Source organism: Balaenoptera acutorostrata, chromosome 16, assembly GCF_949987535.1.
Source record: "Balaenoptera acutorostrata chromosome 16, mBalAcu1.1, whole genome shotgun sequence".
NCBI classification, from domain to species: Eukaryota; Metazoa; Chordata; class Mammalia; order Artiodactyla; family Balaenopteridae; genus Balaenoptera; species Balaenoptera acutorostrata.
The window spans coordinates 31,682,039-31,708,442 of record NC_080079.1 but is presented as its reverse complement, the minus strand read 5'-3'; the positions used below and the strand labels follow the sequence as shown (position 1 = coordinate 31,708,442).

Below are 26,404 nucleotides of genomic sequence, written 5' to 3'. Positions count from 1 at the left end.
GGTCGCCTCTGTCCGTGAGAGGAGAACACCCGCAGTACCCAGCCCCGGTTAGGCACATGAATACTTGTTGACGTGATTAATGGAAGTAGATCTTCTAACTAACTCCTCCAGCTTCCCTCCTGGAGCCACAGTGGGAGGGTCTACATTGCTCGCCCCCATCTCCCCATTTGATAGCTGAGGAGACTGAGGCCCATGGGGAAGAAGTTTGCCCAGAGTGACAGAGCCAGCGGAGGTTTCCTGGTGTCTGGACCACTGTTCCCTACTGGTCTGCGGCGTGAGGTGATCTGAACCCAGTCTACATGGGAGGAGACCCCTCCTTGGCCTAGCAGCCTCGCCCAAGCCCCCTACACCCCCAAGTCCCCCTGCTAGCTAGCAGCTGATGGCTGGCTAATGGCTGGGGAAGCCCAGGACCAATGCCCCCTTGGTGGCTAGTATCTGGAGGTGGTGATGTTTATTCAGTTGGAACCAAGAACCCCTGTCCTTTTTGGTGGTGTTTCCCCCCCCCCCCTCCACAAGCAGTCCCAGCGGTTGTTTCCTCCGCATGAGCACCCTCCTTGAAATTACAGCGCTCATCCCATAACTTTGGGATTCAGAGGTCTGGTCCTAAAACCACCTCCACCCCCTGGGCCGTTCCCAAGCAAGCAGTGGCTGCAGCACTGCCAGGCAGCCCAGGGGGCAGGGCTTGGTCCCTTCCTGGCCAGCAGGAGGGGGCCCTTCCCCTTCGCAGCCTGGCCTACTGCCAGCAGACGCTGCGGCAGCAGAAGCTGAGAGCCAGGCCGGCTGCCCCAGCGCAGGCTGAGAGTACTTCAAGGTTATCTGCAGGGGGGCAAGGGGCTTCTGGGACCCGCACAGGCCACAGGCGAGAGGGAAAGGCTGGTTTGGGAAGGGGCAGTCCCATCTTCAGACCCAGGTAGCAGGCAAGGAGGAGGTGTCACTATTCTGCACTTCTTGGCCTGACCTCACGCACACATTCATTCAACAAATATTTATTAAGCGCCTATTTGTGCAAGGCACTTCCGGAGAGGGCGGGTTGCGGCCCGGGCCACGCCCCCCGCCCCGCCCCCCCGCCCCGCCCCCAGCTGCGGCGCCGTCGGCTTTAGAAAGGTGGTTCTGGCGCCCCCGCCCACGGGAGGGCCGGTCGCCCAGGCGTCGCCGCGGTGATGGCCCGCACCCCAGCCCAGCTGCCGGCCACTCGGTCTCCGCTGCGGCCGCGCCCCCTCGCCCGCCCTCTCCCCTCCCCGTCCACGCCGGGCGCTAAGCGCAGAAGGCACAGCCACACTTGGTGGGCTTCTCCACCTCCTCGGCAAAAGAGGTCCCATCGCTGCACTCAAAGGTGAACTTCCTCCGCTTCAGCCGCAGGCCCTGGCAGCAGCCCTGGCCGGGGCATGAGCCCCGGCACTCCACCCACGACAGCGGGCGCGTGGTCTGGCAGATGGCATAGCCCCTCTGGACCTGGTGAAAGTCCCGGACAGGGTCCCCCCGGCACTCGGACTCTGGATGGGACAGACACCAAGAGAAAGCCTCAGGGCACACCCATGGGCCAGCGCTGCCCCCGGGGAAGCAGGAGGAGGAGAAAAAGGAGGAGGAGGGTGGGGCAGCATCCTCGGACCCCACCTCCTCCCTGCCAGACATGCACATGCACACGCTTCCTCCTGGGCCCACAGTGAGGTCAGTGAAAAGGAAGAACTTTCTAGCTGCCAAGGCCCCCCAGGACAGATTGGGCTGCCAGGGTAAGGTGGCCTCCAGAGGAGTGCAAGAGGTGGCTGGAAGCCTGGGAGGCGATGACATCAGAGAAGAAATTGGAGCCAGAGGGTATGGCCTAGGGGACCTGAAGGTGCCTGAGCTTTGGATTTCTCAGGCTCTTTCCTGCCCCCTTCAGCAGCAGTCCCTTGACCGTCTTGGTCACGTGGGCCAGGAGGACCTGGGAAGGGTCCCCAACTCTCAGACTTCCTGCTGCTCTCCAGGTCCCTAAGTGATGTGGCCAAGATGCTGTTACTCTGGTGGTCTCTTCTGTAAGGAGAGACCCCAGCCAGAAGGGGCACTTAGCCCAGATAAAGGGGCTACAGGGCAAGCTGGGCCAGGGAGAGATGGGCATCTGTCTGCGGGTGGGGCTCAGAGCCCAGAGGATTGGGGGTGCTACAGCCCAATAGCAGCCCAAGGTGCAGGAGGGGAGAGGGGGCACAGAGCGGTTGCTGAGGTTGGGAAAAAGAAAAGTCAAGTCACTAAAGCACGTTGTGGGGAGGGACCCTGGAGAGGGCATGTCAGGAGGGGGGCCCCTGACCTTGCTCGCACAGCTCGCCCGAAAAGCCGGGGTCACACACACAGTGCGCCCCCTTGGTGGCTGAGGCCTGGCAGTGGCCGTGCAGGCACCGCAGGCCCCCACAGGGGTCTGCAGGTGCCCCAGCCTGGTTGCACAGGGCCCCCGAGTACCCATCCTGGCACTGGCAGCTGTAGGAAAGAGCATCTAGAGGCACGCACTTCCCGTGGACACACCTGGAGGGACAGAGAAAAGGCACTGTGAGGACAGGCCAGAGCCAATCCAAGCCCACCCGAGGGCACCCCACACCCCCAGCCTTGGGCTTCACAGGGTCTTATTCTGTTCCCAAAATTGAAACAAAGGGAGCAAAATGTGATTGTGTTTGTCCCTAGGGTCCTTTTCCTGTTAATAAAAACTGAAAGCCAGAAAAAATTAATAAAACCCTGTGTTAGGCCACGTGTTCCAAGTTTGGAGTTTACAGACACAGTCTTTCCTCACCATGGGGAAGTGGAACTTGCAGGGAAGGGAAGGGAACCTGCAGGTGGGCAGTGGGGGAGGGCTCCCTGAGCCCAGCCCAGGCTCACTTGTGGCCATGGCAGGGGCCGTCGGCTGGCTGGTCGCAGTGCAGGCCCTCCCAGCCGGCCTCGCAGTGGCACACGGGCCCCGGTGTGGCATTGGGCTGGCAGATGCCATGCAGGCAGTAGAGCTTCCGGCAGGGCTCGCAGCCTGGCACCACCCCTGGCTTCATCCTCGTCTTGGTGAAGTCCTGCAACTCGTTGTTGATGTACAGGTTTCGGATGCAACCGTGGAAGCTCGTGCCATTGAGGATCTGCCACAGGCGGAAGGCGGCCGAATTCACGTCCACTGGCATCCCTGGAGTGGAGGGGAGGGGGCAGAGCTGAGCTGAGTTAGGCTCAAACCCTGCCTGGCACCCACCTCTGAGGTCCACTGGGCATCTCTACGGTGTTCCCTCGGCATCTGTCCTTCAGTCTCTGCAACTCTGGGCCAATGTCTTTTGCCACCTTGGAGGGTCCAGACTCCTTTCCCAGAAGAAATGGAAAAGCTGCTTCCTCTGTGATCAGAGCCTGGGGGTGCCAGGCCTGGCAGCAGCCAGCTGACCAGTGATGCTCTGGGTGCCTGAGTCTGGCCGCCCTCGCGCAGGGCTCCTGCCCAGAACACCAGCTTTTACCTCCCAGAGACCCCAAAAGCAGCAAAGGACTTGGGCCCAGAACTCATGTGTATGGCACTTTGTCCCCCACTTTTGTGGTCATCCCTTCACAGCAGCCCTCTGACGTCGGAGTTGCTGAAACCCCTTCGATTTCAGTGCTCAGTGACCTGCGCAAAGTTGCACAACTAGTAAACAGCAGAGCTGGGATTAGAATCCAGGGCTCCATCCCTCACACCCTCCTGGCCGACGTCTCGGCAAGGCCCTCTGCGGCACTGAGATGGCCCCGCTGCATTTAGAAACCTGTCTCATCTAGACCTAGAAATGTTCTCGGGTGCTGGATGGGGCCATCTAGCCACAAAGCCTGTAAGCCCAGCTGGGAGGTCCCCAGTTGAAGCAGGGAGTCCATGCCTGGGCCTCTGAGGGACCCGAGAATGGACCCTGAACAACTGACAAGCCCCTTCTGGCCCTAAGCCAAGAGGAAAGGTACCTACCGTGCAAAAGTTAGCTGGAAAAGTCCAGGCCCCCTCCCAGGCCAGGCCTCAAGCCCAACCCACATTCCCATCCTTCTTTGTCAGTCTGGGCTGGGCAGAGAGCAGTGCGGGCTCTAGGCAAGGTGGACAATCCGCCAGCAGCTTGGCCATGCATAGGATCCTCCCCCACTGCCACCTTGGAATGTCCCCCACAGGGCAGTTCTCCTGAGCCTGGCAAGGCTCAGGCCAGAGAGCAACAGAAGCCCCACCTGGAATGTCTGTTGCTACCACCTGATGGAGTGGCCCGGGGAGGGCCAGCTGCAGCTCCACCCAGGCCAGGTCCTCACCTCCCACATAGAGGGGCGCCTCGCTGTTTAGTGTGTAGTGTTTGCCGAAGTTGTCCATGGTCATGGGGCTGCCGCCATCGATGGAGAGATTCACCATCTGGTCAAAGGTGACCAGCTCAACGGTGTGGAACTGCCCATCATTGATCGTCTCGGCACTGGAAGAAGATGAGGCGCCCCCGCCCCGGGGAATGGCCTTCAGCTGGACCCATCCCCGCCTAGGCACTTCCCCAGAAAGGCCACTGGTCCAGCAGCTGATTCCCAAGAAACCAAATATCTAACAGAGGGGACTGTGGGGACTTGGTGGCCTCTGACCTGGTCCCTCCTGCTCCCCTTTGGGCACTCTCTTAGGAAAGCTGAGAAGTTTGGGGCAGGGGTTTCCAACTAATCAGCCTCCCCTCCCCACTGAGGAGCTCCCTGTGAGGCGGTTGTGGACGGGGAAGGATGGGACCACTGCTCAGGCCCCAGGGAGCCTCGGACCCAGCATGGGGCTGGACTCGGTGGTCTGAATGCCCTTTCCGCTTGGGCAGCCCAGGTCTCTGGTAGTGCCGATAACCACCTGCTCTTGGCCCAGGAGACCCCTCCCTGGCAGTCCCCCAGCCCTTGAGGGCAGCTGGTGGGCCTGAAGAAGCCCTCCCTACCTGTAGATGGCAGAGCTGGGGTAGCTGCCTGGGTCGTAGCTGACACGTACATGGCCCTGGTACAGCTCCACCGCAATGTGGTCGTCGTCCCCATTGTACAGCAGGATCCCATTGTCCTCTGCTGTGGAGACCTATGGCAACGGCACTTTATCTCCCACCCCACCCCACGCAGCGGCAGCACAGGCTGGCGGGTGGGGCAGACGGAGGACCCACGATTAAAAGAGAAATGTGTGCAGAACTGTCCTCCCCTGCCTCCCCAAGGGAAACATCCTCCAGGGGGCGCTGTCCCAGGCTGGCAGCCCCACACCACCCCACCCCCCCCACTCAAATTCCATCCACAGCCAGTCTGGCCAGGGCCAGGCAGGGGAGGGCAGATGGGCCAGCTGAGGCCTGGAAACTCTGTGCCAGGAGGTAAGAGAGCTTGGGACCACCTGCCCAGAGAGGACGGTTAGACAGGATGTGGGGTATCCTGTTCTGTGGGCCTCAGGGAGCTGCCTTGGGGCCAGGACGGGACCTACAGAGGACAGAGTCAGGAAGACTCTCCAACAGCCAGAGCCACCCAAACCTGGACGGTAGCACCTGTCACTGGAGCCATGCGAGCAAAAGCTGGAGCTGTGCCTTGGGAGGGAGATGTCTCTATGATGCTGTGCGAGCCATGATCTTTTTTTCCTGCCTTGTTCCTCTCCTGGTAAAGACCCTGACCCCCTGGTCTGTACAGCTGGCACACGGCCCAGTCTGGACCATGGCACCCCATCTCCCTGGACTCAGTAGTTGGTCCAGGGATGGGCATGTGACCTGAGGCAGGCCAATCAGAGATCTTCTCCGATCCGAGGTTGCTGACTGTTGTCCAACTAGAGCTATGGGGAAGAGCCTGCGGTGGGGATAGCGGGATAAACTGAGCCTCTCCAAGGATGTGCCTGAGGCAATGGCTTGGGCAGGGTTTTGGTGAGTTTTATTTTGTTGAGCAGTTAGGCTAGCTGTGGTCTTGCTGTGTGGACAGTGTAGTGGATAGAATTTATGAGAGGTGATCAAGGGAAGGAGAGCAGAGTGGGCATGTTTGAGAGGCTGAAAGGTTCTGAGAGAAAAGAAGGAGAAGAGGACAAATAAAGGAGAGAAGAAAGATGTGGCAGTTGGGATAAGGAATGGAATTTGGGGAAAAGAAAGGGATGACTAAAGAGTTTAATTTTTTTTCATGTGAAGTGCAATGCAATCCGCTGTCCCTCCCCAAGAAATATTTAGCAAACAGTGCTGCTGAAGTAGAACTTGCTTCTTTTTCCCTCAACATAATAATGTTCTGAGATGGAATTCAAGACATGAAATGGAAAATAAGGGCTCCCAGCGCTAGCTGTGGCCGTGTTCCAGCCACATGGAGAAAGCCAGTCTGCAGCATTGGAGGCTGAAGCTGAGGGGAGTCTTTGAGACAAGAGATGGTGGGAGAAGATCCTGGTAAGTTTGGTTTTGCGGATCCAGTCACCCATGAGACCACCTCCACCCCTGCCCTTCCCTGAGACTGGTTTTGTGACCCAATAACCTTTCTGACTGTGCTTAAACTAGCTCAAGCTGAGATCCTGATACCCACATCCAAAGAGTTTTGACTAACACAGGGTGCTCCCAGCTGTCCTGATACTCTGACCTGAGGCCAGGGTCCCCTGCTGCCGGACCACCCTCTGTGACGGGCGCCCTGGGCACGCACCTGCAGTGTGATGTTGGCCCGTGGCCAGTTCTGCAGGTCGGTGAACTGTAGGTAAGTGTCCCGATCCACGAAGTTGACGCTAAGCAACTTCTCACACTCGGGGCCGCCAAAGCCCGGGAGGCACTGGCACACAGGCTGGCTGCCCTGGTCCACACAGTTGGCCCCGTTCTGGCACTCAGTCCCCTCACAGGGGCTCCTGGGGGCAGGCGGGTGGGGAGGGGTCTCACAGAGCTGCCCACTGAGGGGGAAAAGACACGGGTCAGAGAGGGCAGGGCCAAGGAGCAAGGGGTCATCTTCCTCTCCCACAGTCCTGGAGAGAAACTCACTAAACATCTTGGGACACTGTTGCTTTAAAGTAACAGAAGATGCTCCTAATGAACACTTTCCCTAAGAGAATTAAGAGCCAGAAAGATGCTGAGGAACAAGGTGAGAAACAACTGTGGTCCCTGCACCAGCAGCATCAACATCACCTGAGCACTTGTCGGAAATGGAAAGCCTATTGAACCTGGTTTTTAACAAGATCCCAGGTGACTTGTGTGCCCGTTAGTTTTAAGAAGCACTCAGTGTTCATGTCAGCAAACTCTGCTAGCAAGTTTTACTACACCCATTTCACAGAAAAGAAAGCTGAGACTTAAGAGACAAACAAAAGAGAGAAGACTCTGTAGCACCAAATATTCACAACAGCCAAAAAGAGGAAACAAACCAAATGTCTATCAACGATGAATGGATAAACAAATGTGGTATATCCATACACTGGAATATTATTCAGCCATAACAAGGAATGAAGTTCTGATACATGCTACCACATGGATGAACCTCTAAAACATGACGCTAAGTGAAAGCCAGTCACAAAGGACCACAGATCGTATGATTCCATTTATATGAAATATTCAGAATAAGCAAATCTACAGACACAGACATTAGTAGGTTAGTGGTTGTCTTCAGCTGGGATGGAGGGGCGTTGTGGTGACAGATAAGAGTGTGGAGTTTCTTTGGGGTAATGAAGTGTTCTAAAATTGTTTGTTTGTAATGGATGTACAACTCTGAGAATATATGAAAAGCCACTGAATTATACACTTTAACTGGGTGAATTATATAGCATATGAATTATATCTCAATAAAATTTTTCTTTAAAAGAAGACACGAGCAGAGCATGGGAGGTGGGTGACCGGAAGGAGGGCAGGTGCCCTCCCCTCGCAGCCTCCCAGAGAGACCAAGATGCAAAAGTAAATGGCCTTTAATGCAGGGCATGTCTTCAGGGGTTCACTGGGCAGGTTAAGTGATGGGGCACTGCCCAGTAATCTGTACCCACCTCCCGCTCCCTCCGCCAATCAGGGTAGGGACCCTCTGCCTGTGCTCTGAGCTGCTGATTAACTTTCCCCAGACCACACAGATGGTGACTGGCAGAGCCACGGTGAAAGCTCCCAGGGTGCCTCCTGCCGGTCCCAGAGCTGACAGCTAAGAGGGGTCAGTCGCTCATGGTGCCTCCCGGGGCCGCTCACCTGTAACCCTCAGCACAGAGGCAGGAGTAGCTGTTGACTCCATCCACGCACTGGGCCCCATTCTGGCAGCGGTGGTCCTCGCAGTCATCCCGGTTCTCCGTGCAGTTGTCACCCGCATAACCAGGCGCACACTCACACCTGGGGTGGGCCGGGGGTGGGGTGGGTCAACAGCCCCACACACAGCCCAGAGCTCGGCCAGGAGCCTGTGCGGCCCCAGGGCTGTGTGTGTGTGGCAGACAGCCTCATGGCCCTGGGAGTCTGTGGGGTCCCCCAGGAGGTCACACGGAGCCCTAGATGTCAAGATGCCCCCACCCGTCCTGAGACCGTTTTCTAGTCCAGGAAGGGAGCTTATGTGGGCTGCAGGCAGGGGAAGGGGCTGCTCTGGGCTGGGAGGGTGGACACCCAGGAGCTGGAGAAGATGGAGGACCACCCTTAGCACCAAGAGCACATCCAAGGTCAACCTTCAGACCCTTCTCAACCTGCCCAGCTGCCCCCCGCCCCCCTCCCCACCCCCAGCCAGTGCATGGCTCTGAGTCACATGGGGCTCATCCATCCCTCTTCCCCAGCCTCCCAACTGCACCGGCCCAGCCTCCCAGGCCTCAGACGCTAGTGCCCACCTCCCCACAGCCTCCTGACTCCAGGCCAGGCCCCAGCTTCCCGGCTCACACTGTGGCCCACTGCTCTCCTGAGTCAGTCCATTTCTGCCAATTATTTGCCTATCAAATAAAGAGCATGCTCGTCCACCCCTGTCCGGTTGCAGCCCTGCCAGATGCTCCCCACCCGGCTCCCCCCATAACAAGCCACCCCGCGGTCAGACCTGTTTCCACAGGCAGCAACCCGCACCTCGCTACACGTCTCTGCCTTCACACCTGTTGATTCTGGCATACCCTCTTCTCTCTCCCTGCCTCGGTCCAGCCAGGCCAGTACCTCGTCTCCTCCAGGAAGCCTCCGGTGAACACCCCTTGCCGGAAACCCTTCCAAACTACAAACTGCAAACTCCATGGCTCAACCACACAACCTGGCAGGTAGGTGCTCCTGCCTGATTTTTAAATTTATTCCCAGTGTTTTTCAAGAGGTAAGAAATACCTTTGTACCCGGTAAACACACACATACACACACACACGCACAGCCCGCTGCAATCAGTTTCATGCCAAAATACTTATCCTTACTATATAAAAGGGCATGATGCTCTCTGATATTTTGTTTTATTTTTTTAACGTTAATCTTGACCCACCCAACTGATCACAATCTATTACTGGGTCTTGAGCTGCAGTCTGAAAAATGTTACAGTAGCTAAGGACCCACAGCCTCATTCACTGTCATTCCCTTATCCATTCATCCAGTGAGTGTGTCCTGAATACTTGCTGGGCTCCAGGTACAACACCAGGCACAGCTGAGTGTCTGTCAGTTCCGTCCTTCCTCCAAGACAGGAAGGTGAGTGAAGGTGCACTACACGCCCACCGAGCGCTCCTTCTCTGGGGTGTGAAGGACCATCTGAGCAGTATCCAACCGGACAACGTGCAGTCCTGCTTTGTTCCGCCCTCTGAGGTCCAGCCCCTCTGAGGAGTGTGCACGCCACTTGCTCTGCCACTGCTCCTTGGTCTGCTGCGCCCACCCCACCCGGCAGCTCAGCCAGCAGTGCAGCGTCTGTCCACCATTCGGATGGAGGCTCCTGTGCGGTCCCTTGATCTAGGATCTGGGCCTCAGTGTCCCCCGGCTCTCACTTCCTGCCCAGGAGGCTCTGGCAGCTCCTGCTGGACTGAGTCCCTGGGGGACTCCATCCCTTACCTCTGCCCGAGCAGCTGGGGTTGGGTCCCTCAGCCACAGACCTGAAGAAGACCTGACCACTGTCCTGCCCTGACTGCTGGAACAGGGTCCCAGAAATGAGACTATGTTTGCAGAACTGCAGATGGGAGCAACATCTTAAAAACCCCGTGATTGGGCTTCCCTGGTGGCACAGTGGTTGAGAGTCTGCCTGCCAATGCAGGGGACATGGGTTCGAGCCCTGGTCTGGGCGGATCCCACATGCCGCGGAGCGGCTGGGCCCGTGAGCCACAATTGCTGAGCCTGCGCGTCTGGAGCCTGTGTTTCGCAACAAGAGAGGCCGCGATAGTGAGGGGCCCGCGCATCACGATGAGGAGTGGCCCCCGCTTGCCGCAACTAGAGAAAGCCCTCACACAGAAAGGAAGACCCAACACAGCCATAAATAAATAAATAAATAAATAAAAATAAAAAAATTAAAAAAAAACAAAAACAAAAACAAACCCGTGACCTTCATATCACAGTCTTCCGGTGACAAAGCACTTCCACATATGCCAGTAACAATGATGGTGACAACAGTCAAGGACCCCTTATCCAACCCTCCTGAAGCCAGACAGGTTTTGAAATTCAGAACTTTTTGGATTTGGGAAAGGTAATACAACGCCTATAACTGTATATTACGTAACATGCCAATTGGATCTGGGGCAGCCCCTTAACTAAACATGTTCACATTCTGCTGCAAGATCTACACATATTCCCACTACATGGGATGAATGGTGACTGTCAGTAGCTTCATATCAGTGCAGGTCAGCTTTTAACACCAAATACATTGATCGGATCAGATTTTGCTAGCAGATGGCTTTTGGTTTTCAGAGTTTTGTGCACTTTGTAATTGGCGATGATAAACTGTGGACCTGCAACAGTTCTTTATTGAGCATTTTTCAAGTGTCAGACGTGGAGGTAAGTGCTCTTCACGCATTTGCTTATCTAATCCTTACAACCACCCCAGGAGGAAGCTACTGGTGCACCCAGTTTGCAGATGAGAAAACTGAGGCTCAGAGTGGTCAAGCCACCCATCCCGGGTCATGATGTAAACCCAGGTCTGTCTGACTAAAACTACCACCACCCTGCCCCTGGCACTGACTGGCAAGAACTGAACAGCCAAGACCAAACCCACCTGATAGGTGAGGAAACAGGCTGGGGAGGGCAGAGGAGAGGTGACGCGGGGGCCCATGCCCTTCCCTGGCCTTAGAAATGGGCAACACTGACCTGGGCCCGTCTGGGGTGCCCACACACTGGGCCTCGTGCTGACACGGGTTCAAATCCGAGGAGCAGAAGTCCACCAGCTGCTCACAGGCCGCTCCTGGGGGAAGAATGGGGGAGAGGCAGGAGAGAAGCTGCCCCCTGTGCTCCGCCAGGCAGCCGGCCCAGCAGAAACTTCCTGCAGACACTGAGGCAGGGTCCCAGCCCTTCCGCCCATGGGACAGGGGCTCAGGGCACGAGCACCGGCCCCCACCTCCCTGCAGAGGCTTGAACCCCGCCACGCTTACCCGAGTACTGCAGGGGGCACTGGCAGGTGTAGCTGCCCATGCCGTCCACACAGGTGCCCCCGTTGGCACATGAGTGTTCCACACAGTTGTCCGTGTTTACCCCACACGTCGGTCCTTCAAAGCCGGAGGGGCAGGAGCACCTGTGGGGAGCAGGGGAGGAGGGAGAGGTGTGTGGGCCCACGGCCAGGGCGGCAGCCTTCCTGAGGCACTGATGGAAGCCTGTGGCCAACGGTCAATAGCATCATCCTGGAGTTTTGGTCCCTACTCTGGGTCAAGCCCTGTTAGATGCTGGGGGTTAGAGGTGACCAAGACCAGCCCTGTGCTCCTGTGCTCATGAGATCAGTCACAGTCTAGCGGGGGAGACGACGAGGAGACTGGCAACCAAAGGAGAGACAGTGAGTATCAGAACGGTGCGCAACTGAGGCTGGGGAGGGTGGACGAAGGGGCAGAGGACACCTAGCTCCTCCCTGGAGGGAGTGGTCAGGGCAGGCTTCCTGGAGGAGGTGATGAGTTAGCCAAGGACTCTGACAGGGGAGAAGAGGAAGGGGAGGGAAGGCGGTGGGAGTAAAAGCCTGGGGGAGAGAGAGCCTTACAGCCCATCCTTCAAGAGGGTACCTGCTCATCTAAATAGTTCAGGGCTTGGGGAGCACATACTTCAGGGATGGGGTGAGAACAGGACTGGGGGTAAGCAGGAGTCAGGTCTCGGAGAGCCCTGGAGATCAGCGATCTTCAAACTGGGGTACACTTCCCCCTGGGATAACTGTGGTTTTCCAAGGGGTTTGTGGGTCAGAGAGGTCTGAGAAATTAATTTCCACATCTTCATGTTGTGCACGGAACTTCCCCCTTAACTGACCTGCCCCGGAGCTCCAGAAAGGCGCACGCGCACCTCTTCCAGCACAAGGCCAAGGTGGGCTGTGCCTGGGGCCTAAGATCCTTGGGTGCCAAATAAAGGGACAATTAGGAATATTGATGTTTCCAAAGTGAATGAACAAACCCTTTTGCAAGTCACGAGGTTTCTAGTTCTGAGCATTAAAAAATAATTGAGGGAAGACCTCATGGAACTGTCAGCTGATAGAAGATTAAAAATAATTTTTGATGACAGATCACTTGGGGTTTTTAGCATATAAACTTGGCAGGGTTTCAAGTAATTGAGTGACATGGCTATAATAAAACTCCTAATCTCATTGGTTTATTTATGTGAACAAACTTTCTCAGCATTTATAGCTACACACAAACACACACACACACACACACACACACACACACATTTTTTTTAAGGGAATAGATTGGCTGCTAAGCCCTCTCACATTCTATAATATTCACCTCTGGACACATAAACCAATTAGGAGAAGAAAAGAAAACACACACACACACACACACACACACACAAACAAAAGCTCCATCTATCTCATTAAGAGATACAGTCTAATAAAATTTTCCTTTTACGTGTAATAATTATCAAATTTTGGAATACAGTTATGTTGTTCTGATCAATTGTATATTATTGATCATTGTAATGATAACTCAATGCAAAAGAAACTTTTAATTAGAGGTTTATGGTGACAAGAAATAGTAAAAAACTTTAAATTTAAACTTATATACCCATTTCGGTGGTAGGAAAGTATGGCAGGGTGCTCAAGGAAAGTCTCTAGTATGAAAACAGATTACATTAGAAGAAAAATGGGGGGCAGGTGAGGGGAGTAAAACAGAAATACTAGTTTGAGTAGAAACGAGAATGATGCAAGATGTTGCAGCTGTTCAAGGAGTTCCTTCAAGTGATTTTAAAATGATTTTTCCCTGGAGAATAATAAAAGAGTGATTTAAAGAGTCATAGCTTTAATTTTAAATGTTAATAATATGTACAGCGTTCTAGAAATGACCTTCTTTGCAATGAAAAATTAAACTTACCATGAAGATTTTTAGCTGTCACTTAAGAATGTGAGGCAGTTTGTAGCTTTAAAAATTCGGTTGCGGCGGGGCGGGGGTGTGAACAAGAAGGTGTGAAGGCTACTGTTGCAGCCTGTGTCCTGGAGTTTAATTCCGCCTGCAAGGTGGTGGCGGATCTCAGCTAAGTCCCCTCTGGCGGGGTTCGGGGGTACAACTGAGAAGGCTCTTGTAAGCCTTAGGTTTGAGTGGTTACTCAGGGAGGCACCCCTTTCGACCAAAAGGGTTCTTCCCACAGCGCCCACCCCAATCTGCAGGCATGCCAAGTGTGAGGGGCTACTCCCACCTGCACCCCTCCCGGCCCAGCAGGGAGAGCTCCTAGGTGCGTCCTCTCAGCCGCCCTCTCCGTAGACACGCCCCCTAGTAGTCTAGCCAATGAGGAGGGGGCTTTGATGGAGCTGCTGCGGAAGCCCAGAGGAGCACAGAACCTATTGTAAGGACGCCGTTTCCAAGGCGACACCTGCCGAGAGGCCATTTAGTGTTTTCTTTTTTACAGCTGGTAATTTGGGTTTGCAGAGACAGGTTTGGCCATTTCTGCCAGTAGATTCAACATCATTTTCTGAAGAGTCAATTTGCTCAGCTGGCAATTTATCTTCAGCAACTAAATACTATGTGCTCCTCAGAAAAGCTCTGGGTGCAGGAGAGCTCTGGGAAGCTGGGGGGCTCGTTGAGAGGCTCTGGGGGGAGCAGGGTGAGTGGGGGGCTTGAGGGGCCATGTCAGCACTGGGAGGACTTGCGAGATGAGCTGTGGAGGACAGTGGGAAACTGATGCCCGTGGTGCGACCAGAGTGACCCATGAGCTGGTGGGGGAGGCCCCCGGAGGGCGTGACCAGGACTTGCTCCACCTCCGGGCAGGGCTCCCCACCCCTGTCCTGGGGGCTCGGGGTGGACGCCTGATCCGGAGCAGCTGGCTGAGGGCCCTGCCTTCAGGCAACACTGGCCCAACAAGCAGGTGGATGGCTTCAATTGGAGGCCTTGGGGGTTAATGGAGATTACAGGAGTTTAAAACACCCCCAAGCTGCCTCTTGGCACTGCCGCTGCATATGCCCTAGGCTATGGACTCCCAGTGCCACAGAAAGATTCTCCTGGCACCTGGCAAGAGCAGGCAGAAGCCTGGAGCAGGAGCTCCAAGCCCCAGCCCCACTGCTGCCTGCTGTGTGACCTGGGCAGCCCCTAGTCTCTGTGCTTTCACTGCCTCTGGGCAGCGCAGGTGTGGCCTGGGTGGACACAGAGAGGCCTCTGGCTGCCATTTGGAGTGAGTGGCTATTCCCCCTGGGCCTGTCCCTCATCTCCCAGAGCTCAAAGGGCCTGGGCCATCCCATTCGGAGGAGGAAGGCTCTGAGGCTTGGGTGCTGGATCCCATTAGCACTCACCCACCACGTTCCAGCACCCACCACCCCCCGCCCCACCCCCGGAAACTCACGTGAAGCCGGCATCCTCGCCCTCCTGCGAGTGGCAGGTCCCGCCATTTCCACAGGGGCTGCTGGAACAGCTGTCCAGGGACACCTCACAGTCTCGGCCCTGGGGAAGAAGTCAGCGATGGGGACCCCAGGGAGACCCAGGGGCCAGTGAGCCAACAGGGACAGCCGGCCCCTCAGCAGCTCGGCCTGCCGGTCCCGGGGGTTCTTTGTTCTCTCATCCACATGTTAGGTCATGGATGAAATGCTCGCTTGGGCCCCTGCTCTGAGCTCACCCTGGGCCCTGAGGGCTGAGTGGCCAACAAGACAGCCCCAGCCCTGCCCTACCGCGCCCTCGAGCAGCCCTCCGCCTCCAGCCTCAGCCTGCACTCACCTTATAGCCGCTGGGGCAGGCACACCTGTATACCCCAAGGGGGTCGTTATGGCAGGTGCCCTGGTTCTGGCATGGGCTGGACAAGCAGGGATCGCACTTGGCCTGGACAGCCAGGGTGGGCGGACCTGAGGCAAGGTGGGAGTGGTGTTAGCACAGGGAGGGGGTGGGGGGACAGGGCTGCGCATAGAGCCCCGTGGCCCACGGCCCAGAATCCTGGCACCGCAGGGACGGGTGCGCGAAGCCCTCTCCCCAAGGAGATGTTTGCCCCTCCCGGTGTTCCCTCTGGATCGTGCTCACCCCCCTTTCACAGTACACCTCTCCAGCCTCTGGACCCTCCTCTGTGAAATGGAGCTAAAAACAGCCCCTGCCTCATGGGGCTGGAAGGACTAAATGAGATAATCCGAAAAAGGGGCTTCAGGGGAGCCCCCATGTGGCGGTCAGGGCAGGGCCATCGGTGTGACAGCATCATGGTCACCATTACTGACATCGGCTGATGTTTTCTCCATCCCCTCACACCCTTCTGAGGCAACCACCCCCAGCCCTGTCACCTGCTGGCCTGGACAGCAAGGGCGGCCACCCCAGCAGGGAGGAGACTTGGCTCTGAGAGGAGGCCACGCTTAGGAGAAAAAAGGTCCATGGCCTTGAACTTGTTGCTCTCCAAGGCTGAACAGGGAAGGACCCTTTCCCGTCACCTCTCCAGCTACAGGCATGACCTTCTGCAGCCCCTCCAGGACTCACTGGTGGCCCTTCCTTGAACTTGGAGGTGGGGGAGGAGCCAGCAGCCAGGCTGCCTGGGGTGCCGCCTAGGAGGAGCATTGGGGCCTCACAAGAATAAATAGTAACACCAGCCAGTTAAGTCAGGTTTCCACTTAAAACTTCTTCTAGAAGTAGAGAAACACTGGTTCCTGAAGAGGCATGAGCATGACTAGAAGGAGAAACAATTTCTAGTAATAACTGCAGGCGAGCACGAGGGGACTCCTCAGGTACAGGTGGGGCTCTGTTTGTTGATCCAGGTGCTGGTTACCTGGATGGGTTCAATTTGTGAAAATTCAGCGAGCCATTCATTTACGATCTGTACTTTCCTGTTATGCATGTTATATTCCAATAAAAATTTTTAAAAAAACACAGACAAAAACCTTTCACCAGTACCAATCCCACCCCATTAAATAAATACTGAGCAAACGTTTCAACATACATTGGCCTGCTCCCAACAGCCAACAGCCAAGTCACAGATCGGCCCCTCTGAAGGGTTACTCCCGTGAAAGCATCCTGCACACAGGGTGGCCCAGGGCCTCCTCATTAACCCCTGGCTGTCAGCTTCATTTTCGCTGGTGGTCTGTGAGCTTGCAGAGGGCAGGAGTCGTGCCCCACGGCCTCCCATGCCCTCCCACAGCTGTCCCCCTGCACACAAAGCTAGGCCTGGGGCAGCCACTCGGCCACCTCCTCCTGCTCAGCAGGGTTCCCAGGGCTTGGGCTGTCAATCAGTCAATCAATCCCTGAACGAGTATTTACAGATGCCCAGGGTGAGGCCTCCAATCACACTCAGGCCTTGTATTTCCGCAAATGTCAGGAGAGTGGCAGCTGGGTCCAGTGGCTCAGGCGTTTAAGCTAATTGCTGAGCACAATTCCGACCAAAGGGAGGCCTGAGTGCTTGTACTGCTGAGAGGCTTGGAGCTTCCAGAAACACTGCTATTTTTATTTTCCTTACATAACCCCAGGAAGGGATTAGAGCCCTTACGGCCTGAGATTTTCCGCCTGGCTTTCTTTTGTTCGTTGTATGGCAGGACAAGAGGGCAGCAATGCTAACAAGCAGCAGGGGCCTCATTCATGCCACCTGTTCCCCACCCAGCCGGCCACCTCGGGGACGCAGGAGTGTCTGGAAGGCTCTGCCAGGGTTGGAGGGGGAAGCAGGAGGTGGGGGAAAGCAACCCGGTACCCACCATCCCCTCTCGTGCTCCTGGGCTCACCTAGGCATTCAAACTTCTTGGCAGGCGTGGTGAGGAGCAGCTTGCCCTCCATATCCGGGGGCCCGGCACAGCGGGCAATGCCAGGTTCCTTGTAGCCTGTCTTCACCCAGCTGGACAACCAACGCAGGTGGCAGTCACAGTACAGGGGGTTGGCACCAATGGCCCTGGGTCAGAGAGTGGAGAGAAGCAGGCATTATGGCTTCATGGGGTCCTTCGCCCACTGGGTACCTAGGGTGCCAGGCATTATGCCAGGAGCCGGCAAAACCCTAACAGCCCCCATTACATGAGCACTTACTGTGTAGGCAGTAGAGTTTTAAGCACTCCTTATCTGTTATCTTGCTTAGTCCTCATCACACCCTACTATCCCCATTTTACATGTTGAAACTGAGACTCATAAAGGTGGAGGCACTTGCCCAAGATGCACAGAGAAAGTGGGGAAGTAGGATCTGAACTCGTGCTGTTGAGGCCAGAGCCTCTGACTGCACTGCCTCCAGAGTGCACTGGGGAGAAAGGAACCGAGATTTACTGCTGTGATGAAACAGCTGCTTCTCCCAAGTCAGTGCATCTAATCCTCTCATCAGCCCCACAGTGCAAGTTTTCTCTTCTCCATCTCAAAGATGTGGGAACTGAGCCTCATGTGGATTTCCTGGGGTCACACAACCAGTGAAGGGAAGCCCCCAGATCCAGAACCCAGCACTGTCTGACGCTGAAGCCTATACTCTTTAATTTTTCTTTTCACTTTCAGTTAAACAAGAGGCACGTGAATGCATTCTCATTGTAAACCATTTTCAGACCTGGCACACAATCGTCTCCACCTTACACAACACTGTGACTGTCCTCAATGCCACTGAAGTATACCCATTAAAACCGTTAATTTTATATTCTGTGAATTTCACCTCAAATTTTTTTTTAAAGGCACATTCCTATGTTACTGATGGGAATGCAAGATGGTATAACTCCTACAGAGGCGGATTTTATGATATCTATCTAAGCAATGCAGTTGCCTTTTGACCCAGCAATTCTGCTTCTGGGAGTTTATCTCACAGATGTGCCTGCACAAGTGTGTAAAGGCATCTCTGCAATGGTATTGATCGCAGCATTGTTTGTAACAAAGACTGGAAACCTCCGGTGTTCATCAGCGGGGGAGTGGTTAAGTAAACTACAGTACATCCACATTACATGAAAGTCTACACCACTGTCCCTGCCAACCACAGGACCCATGATCACATGGTCACCACACTCAGCGCGTAGCCTTCCAATCCTTTCCCATAGTTACACACACAGTTCTTCGTGAGGAAGAGGTTACCTCCCTCCAGTACACGTCGTTTCTCAGCAGCCTGCTTCTTGTCACTAAACAGCATGTCTTGGAGACGTTTCCAGGTCAGCAATACGGATCCACCTCATTTTATCAAACTGCTTCATAGGATCCCAAAGAATGGACACTTCATAGCTTTTTTTTTTTAATTTATTATTTATTTATAAATTTATTTATTTATTTTTTATTTATTTATTTTTGGCTGCGTTGGGTCCTTGTTGCTGCGCGTGGGCTTTCTCCAGCTGCGGCGAGCGGGGGCTACCCTTTGTTGCGGTGCGCGGGCTTCTCATTGCGGTGGCCTCTCCTGCTGCGGAGCACGGGCTCTAGGCACGTGGGCTTCAGTAGTTGTGGCACGCGGACTCAGCAGTTGTGGCTCGCGGGCTCTAGAGTGCAGGCTCAGTAGTTGTGGCGCACAGGCTTAGTTGCTCCGCGGCATGTGGGATCCTCCCGGCCCAGGGCTCGAACCCGTGTCCCCTGCACTGGCAGGCCGACTCCCAACCACTGCGCCACCAGGGAAGCCCCCACTTCATAGCTTTTGCTGCCAGACATTCTGGTTGTTTCCAAGGTCAGTGAACACTCTGTTCATGCCTCTTTGTGAGGAGCGAGCATTTCTCTAGAACAGATGCCTAGAAGGAGGTTTCAAGTCGCAGAGGAAGCGCATGGAAAATGTTAACAGCCGCCCTCCAAAAAAGGCTGTATGGACTTACACTCGCCTGCGGTGTAAGGCTGTGCCTGCTGCCTCACATTCCCGCCCCGACGCTGACACTGTGCACCGCCAACCACTTAGGCTTTGACGGATCCCGTGGGCAAGCTCATAATCTTCTCACTAAACCACAGTGAGAGATTCAGAGATGAACTAGGCATGGATTTGGGGGAACGAAGAGGCCAGCGGTCTTTGAGCCAGCAAATAGAAAAACCAGAGCCTCGTGCCTGAAGTTCATTTATATCAACATTATGGTGAAAACATAAGGCTGTATATTGCTCGTGAGAAAGGGCACATTTATTAAGTACCAAATGGATGCGCTGCCATTTTCCACCTGTGTCTGGGCAATACAGAGGAAGTGGTTCCCCTGGAGATGTGTTGGGTCTGATGAAAGCAGCAGCAACTCCGAGCAGGAATTCCCCCAGATAGCCCAGCTGATGACGGCCGATCTTATAAAGCAGGCCCAACAGTCTTGGACTCCGGCCCCCAGCGCAGCTGCTCACTGCCCGGGTGACCTTGAGCAGCTCACTTAACATCTCTGGGGCTCACTTTATGATTCGATAAAGAGCCTGCAATCTGGAAGGGGAAGAAAGACAAGCACATATAACCTGAAATGGTTGCCGAGGGAATAATGCAGCTTGGAAAAGAAAGCCGGTTCAACCTCCACGTGTATTTCATTTTTTCTGTCCTGATTTGCTGACAGCATCCATCCTGGTTAATGGGACAGGGAATACACCTTCCTCTTTTCCCTGAACATTACCAGGGCTTCTCAGAGGTAGAGGAAGCTCAGACGCTTTGATTTTTTGAAGCTTCATTGTGTTAAAAAAAAACACAGAGACTAAAAAAATAAAAGGAATATAAAACAGTGGTATGTTTAAAATGTCTACATTCACCAGACTAATATTTTTAACATAAAAAGTATGAGGTAATGTGATTATGTTATTCAAAAGATAAATACAGAATTTTTTTGAAAGAAGGTTTTGTAGTACACTGCAGGAGTGTGGTCTGCTAATGAGCCACGAGTTGAGAGTTTATTATGAAGGGTTTCTTCTCTCCATCTTGTAGCTCATTTACAGAAAATGCCAAAAAGACTAAATCTGAAGCCACTGTGAATGTGGAGGCCCTTGACACGTCTTAGGATGTCACAATTCCCAATTCCTGCATAAATTCCCCCCATAAATGGCAACAAAGTTGCACCTCAAATGTAAGTATCCCTTTCGGACTCAATATAAAAAAAAATAATAGAGAATAATAAAAACTACCAAAGTCGCATACAAAGCTATTCAAAACTATGCCTTCTGGCTTGACCAACACACGCTTTACTTGTCGCTGTATACAGCAGATGGCGAGCGACTCCTGAATTCAACATTTCAAGCTTTAATTTCTCCAAAGGCAGGGTTTTTGTGGCTACTTCATTAGTTCAAGTAGTTCACTTTCACCTGGAGTCCATTTTTCCCAACAAAAACTGCTGTGAACTCAGTGGGGAGTGGAGAGCCACAGGCCCTGCTGAGACCAGTGGTGAGGACAGCGCCAGGCTGCTCAGCAATCCAAAAGGACCGTGGAGTCAGGTTCATCCCCCAGCAAAAGTATAAATAACCCTGTGCTGTTGATCTTTGGTATAACTTGGAAATAGTTGAAACAGTAGCTATTCGGTCTGTTCCTGCCAAGGCCCGGCTGGGCTTCTTCTATGAACGTAACCAGGACAGAAATAGATCTCCTGTGGCTGTTTCAGAGGTGCCAACTGTACAGTTTAGCATACACTAAAACTTCAAAATCTCTTCACCTGAGCTATTCCTCCTCTACCCATCCTCCTCCCAGGCAATTTATTTGTGTGCATTACTGTCTTCTTCTACTGGAATGAAGCTTCTTGAGAGCAGGAATCGTGAATCCCTCACTGTGCCTGACACCAGCAGGCGTCCTGTTTTCTGAATGAACGCCTGCCTAAAAGCACGAGAAATGCACAAATCTCAGTATGAAAGCAAAAGAACTTCAAAAAGAAAAGAATCATCTGTCATCCCATAAATGTAACTAATTTAATTTTCATTTATTCCCTTCTAGTTCTTGTGCTCATATATATACATCACTGAAATCAGAGTACACCGTCTTCTTTATTCTGCGTTTTCTTTTCTTTTTTTTTTAATAAATTAATTTATTTATTGGCTGCATTCGGTCTTCATTGCTGCCCGCGGGCTTTCTCTAGTTGCGGCGAGCGTGGGCTACTCTTCATTGCAGTGCGCGGGCTTCTCCTTGCGGTGGCGTCTCTTGTTGCAAAGCATGGGCTCTAGGCGCGTGGGCTTCAGTAGTTGTGGCTCACGGGCTCTAGAGCACAAGCTCAGTAGTTGTGGCACACGGACTTAGTTGCTCCGCGGGATGTGGGATCTTCCCGGACCAGGGCTTGAACCCGTGTCCCCTGCATTGGCAGGCGGATTCTTAACCACTGCACCACCAGGGAAGTCCCTGTTCCGCGTTTTCATCAAATAATAAAGTACGTTGCCATAACTATTATAATTAACTACTTGCTATTCTGTCACATGGGCATACCATGATTTACCTAATTATTCCATATTTACTTTTCACACCGAATTCTTAATGAATTCAGAAATCTAGTTTTCCAACATGCAGCAGATTAGGGGCAACAAAATGTCAGATTATAGACATGAAGAATGATACTGGGGAGCCTTGGCACAGGATCTGGCACATAGTAGATATTTGCTGATGGACGGATGGATGGATGGGCGAATAGACAAATGGATGAAAGATGAGCTAACTGTAAAAGTAAATATTAAAGTAAACGGCAGCAGAGATGTGCAGGGTATCGAAGCCCCAGGCAGTGATGAGTGCTCACAATCATTATGGCATGTTAGAACTATAGCGGACCTTAGAAATAACCTGTGTACAGGTGAGGAAAGAACCTAAAGAGATGAATGAATTGTCTGAGAACCCACTGCAAGTTGATGGCAGGACAAAGACCTAAGGCCACATGTCCTGATTCCTAGTCTAAAGTTCAAGGGGTTTAAATACGGTGGACCTCACCCCCTCGGCACACATGCTTGGCCCACCCCCCCATCCTGCGTACTGCCGGTGAAGAGGAGAGGCCCAGGTCAGAGTCACAGTAGGAACAGAGGGCACCTCTGGGAGCCAGGAACACTGGGTGCTAACTCTTGGGCAAACCCTGACTTGTTATACAGCCGTGGGCGCCTACTTCCCTTCAGACTGCAAGTGGCCTTTGTGAAGCCCAGAGTGAATGTGGTGAGTCTATGCTATCCTTGGCCCATTCCTTGACTCCTTGTAAGTGCTCACGGAATCCTTATGGAATAATTGCAACTCTTCATGCAGAGGAAATAATGGCTACATGTGTGCACATGCACATATATTCCATCAGTATTACATGCGCACACACCTAAATACAAGCACATGTACATTTCCCAGGCTGCTGCCTAGTTCCATTGGAAACCCTGGGTATAAAGGGAATAATGTATTCATGAGGTTGCTTCATAATAATGGAAGATTTCTTCTACATAGATGCTATTTTATAGAGAAATAGGGCTTAGATGCAATTAACAAACACCTCTGATCAGTAATGCTGATGCCCTGTTTTCCATTTACCACTTAACTGATCTCTACTTATTGTTTTTTTCTTTTTTCTTGCAAGTTGGATCTGGCTTCTGGCCTGATGTCACTGTTCTCCTAAAGAAAGTCTGAATTTATAGATAGGCACGGGCTCAAAATCTGGTTTCGCAGCTTCAGGTTTTTGTTGACACAAAACATATGTTCACTTCCCATTTGAAGAGCAAAGCCTCTAGATGTTGAGCTAGAGACATGATCAGAATGTCCTTGAGTCTTATTCAGTTTTCACAGGGAAGGAGAAAAGGTAAAGCCCAATGATAAGAGATACAATACACGAAGGGGGGCCCCAAAGGAGGGAAAGGTGGACCACATGCTTGAAAAGGCCTTTCCTGGCAGAGGGGGAGCTGGAGAAGACACTTGGCACAGCCCAGGGGTAAGCAAAGGAGCCGAGAACAGTGTGGGCCCAGAGCAGCAGCAGACACTGGCCCAGCAAAGACACGCACAAAACTCTCTGGAGAGAAGTATCTCCAATACAGGTTCTCAGAATTCCCAGCATCAGCAAAAAATGAGCTCACAACCGAAAATTACTAAACACAGATAGAAACAAGCCCCTGTGAATGGGAGTCATCAGAACAATGAACAATACCATCCTTGCCTGGCCTTTGTCCAGAGCCACAGTCTCCAGCCAGGCTCCCTCCCGCCTCATCCCATCCCATCCAGCCTCCACAGGTCACCACAGCTTTCCAGGAGTTTTCACAATTTAATTCTTCCACGATTCCCTTCTATCTACAGAACAAAGTCCAATCTCCATAGCATGGCACAAAGGCCCTTCACAATGGAATTCCAATGTCCCTTTCCAGATTCCTCTCTTCCCACCCCACACTCCTCACCTAACCAAACCCCCTATATCCTATGCTGGACAACACAGCATCCCTGAATATGTCACTCACTTCCTTGCCTCCATGCCTTTGCACATGCTATTCCCTCTTCCTGGAACGTCCAAATGGCAAATTCCTAGTGCCTTTTCAATGGCAGCAAAGAGGCACCTCCTCTCTGAAGGTCGTCAGAGTTCCCCAGAGTTAGTCACTGCTGCCTTTGAGCTTGTTTTATAATATCCCAGATGGTCACAGAAGGCAGAAACCTTGTGTTAGTAAATTCTTCAGCATTTGACTCACTGTGATTACTCAGGACATATTTATTGAAGCAATAAAGAATAAATAAAGAGCTTTGGAATCAGACACACCTAAGTTCAAATCCTGTCTCTGTCATTTCCCAGCTTTATGACCTAGGGAATCTGCTTAACTGAACCTGGGACTGTAAAATGGGTATAATAAATCCTGCCACCTAGGACAGAGCCCCCTGACCCATTCCACTCCCATGCAGACATCACTAATCAATCACTGCACTCTGCCCACTGAGTCCTGGAATCTTCAGTGTGGGCTCAAGACAGTCCCTGTCTTATTTGTGAAGCTGGCTCACAGCACAAAAGCTACTTCCCATTTTGGTTATGGAGTAAACAAGACACCACAGATAGTAAAGTACTTGTCCCAGGCAAACTCTCAATGAGTGACACTTATTACTATTTTATTTCCTCAAGTCTAAGATTGTTAGACGCCCACTAATTTAGCATGTTTTGGGACGGGTAGAGAAATGTTACCTTATTAAGTACATACAGATCATTTGTAAGATATACTCTGATCTCAGAGATTAAAATGTGGAAAAGATGAGCCTTAGAGCCAAGAAAATCCAGTGAGATTGTTGAGTGACTGAACTTCAAGTAGAGATGCTGGGGACCCCAAAAGACTCCCTGATCTGGGTTTGCCTGTCCACTCGGGCCCTGGGCACTTGGCTGTGAGGCAGAGAGCAGGAGGACACAGTAACACCCAGGGTCCCGGCTGCAGTCCATCTGGCCTGAACATGGCCTGGACCTACAGCCGAGATGCTAGGAGAGAACATGTTCACTCTGTGCCTGGCCCCGCCTCCAGAATTAGGATGACCCTGCCATGGCCCATTGCTTTTATATTCCTTCATTTTTTAAATTGTGGTAAAAAAATATATGTAATTTGCCATTTTGACCATTTTAAGTGTACAACTCAGTGGCATCTATTACATTCACAATATTGTGCAACCATCACCACTATTGGGTTCCAAAACTCTTTTTATCACCTTAAACAGAAACACTGTACCCATTAAACAAAAATTCCCCTTTCCTCCTCCTCCCAGCACCTGGCAACCACCATTCTCCTTTCTGTAGCTATGAATCTGACTATTCTGGGTACCTCATTTCAGTGGAATCGTACAATATTGCCCTTTTATGTCTGGGTTATTTCACTCAGCATGCTATGAATCTGACTATTTTGGGTACCTCATTTCAGTGGAATCGTACAATATTGCCCTTTTATGTCTGGGTTATTTCACTCAGCATGCTTTAAAGGTTTGTTCATGTGGTAGCATGTGTCAGAACTTCATTCCTTTTTATGGCTGAACAATATCCCACTGTACCATATTTTGTTTATCCATTCATCTCTCAATGGACACTTGGGTTGTTTCTGCTTTATAGCTATTGTGTGAACCATGCTGCTATGAACATGGGTGTACAAGTATCTGTTTGAGTCCCTGCTTTCAATTCTTTGGGGTATATACTTAGGAGTGGAATTGCTGGGTCATATGGTAATTCTACCTTTAGCCTTTTGAGGAATCGAGCATACTGCTTTTTAAGAATCCTCTTGGCGCTGCCAGGTAAACAGTTTTGGAAACAAGTCTACATCCAATTATGCCAATTATACTTCTTTTGGGTAGTAAATTTCCAGAGCTTATCCCCCACCATATGAAGTCAGAGGCACAGTACTGGCATCGTGCTTCAGAGCATGGGCTTTTGAGACGGAAGACTCGAGCCTCTACCAGCTACGCAACTTTGGGTGAGCCTGTCACGTTTTCTGGACCTGTTTCCTCATGTGGAAAATGGGAATAACAGTAGCTATGTTGTAGGAGAGCTGTGAGGATTAAATTAGCCGATGCACGTGCAGTGCTTGGCAATCAATAAATGGTCATTACTACTTTTATTATTGCTTGTGAAGAACTGTTCTCAAAGTCCATTGCTGTGACTGATGGTACACTGAATGTGTAAGAGTCTGAAACGGGGAGCATTTGAAGTTCACAAGCTAAATTAAAAGTAATACTCTCAGGAGGAGCGGTCTTTCTTGGAATCCAAGTTCCATTTAAATCCAAAGAGGTGCCGAGAATTGGGCCAGAGTTACTTACAGGTGAGACAGGGAGGTCACATCTGTGAAGATGCCCTCTTGGAGGGTGGAGACGTCATTACCATGCAGGGACCTGAAGAGAGAAGAGGCTGTCAGGACTCATCCCAAGACAGAAAACTCAGGAACTGATGGAGGGACGCCCTCTGCTGAGAGGGGCATGTCATGAGGGAGAGGGTCCCTGGATCAGAGACCCTGCGCTGCTGGCCGCAGGCAAGGAGAGGGAGCCCCTAATTATCACAGACCACGCTGCCCCTCAGCCCTTCTGGAAGACCCTGCTCGGGCCATCACAACTAACTCACATACCATGTCTGTTCACAGGACAAATGGATGTGTGCGTATGCAGCGTGTGCCCTCCCTAGCTTGGCTAGGGAGTCTGAGGGGGCAGGCTTCTTCCTGGTAAGGAAGCTACTAGGTGAGCCCTAGGTTGGGGGTGAAGAATGTCCCCCTGCCCCAGGCGGGCTGCCAGAGGAC

At 52.5% G+C, this 26,404-nt stretch overlaps 1 protein-coding gene across 1 annotated transcript in view; it reads right to left on the bottom strand.

The window, feature by feature from the left end:
• Positions 1 to 1,254: 1,254 nt before the first annotated feature.
• SLIT1 (slit guidance ligand 1) overlaps positions 1,255 to 26,404 on the bottom strand; it is a 174,114-nt gene continuing 148,964 nt past the window's right edge. The window contains exons 25-37 of the mRNA XM_007187428.3: positions 25,935 to 26,006; positions 17,089 to 17,252; positions 15,122 to 15,246; positions 14,754 to 14,851; positions 11,387 to 11,526; positions 11,106 to 11,199; positions 8,076 to 8,213; positions 6,574 to 6,811; positions 4,881 to 5,011; positions 4,243 to 4,397; positions 2,842 to 3,130; positions 2,282 to 2,493; positions 1,255 to 1,493 (exon numbers count right to left, since the gene is read on the bottom strand). Of these exons, the coding sequence (XP_007187490.1) occupies positions 1,255 to 1,493; positions 2,282 to 2,493; positions 2,842 to 3,130; positions 4,243 to 4,397; positions 4,881 to 5,011; positions 6,574 to 6,811; positions 8,076 to 8,213; positions 11,106 to 11,199; positions 11,387 to 11,526; positions 14,754 to 14,851; positions 15,122 to 15,246; positions 17,089 to 17,252; positions 25,935 to 26,006 (2,095 nt within the window). The remainder of the gene's footprint in view (positions 1,494 to 2,281; positions 2,494 to 2,841; positions 3,131 to 4,242; positions 4,398 to 4,880; positions 5,012 to 6,573; positions 6,812 to 8,075; positions 8,214 to 11,105; positions 11,200 to 11,386; positions 11,527 to 14,753; positions 14,852 to 15,121; positions 15,247 to 17,088; positions 17,253 to 25,934; positions 26,007 to 26,404) is intronic.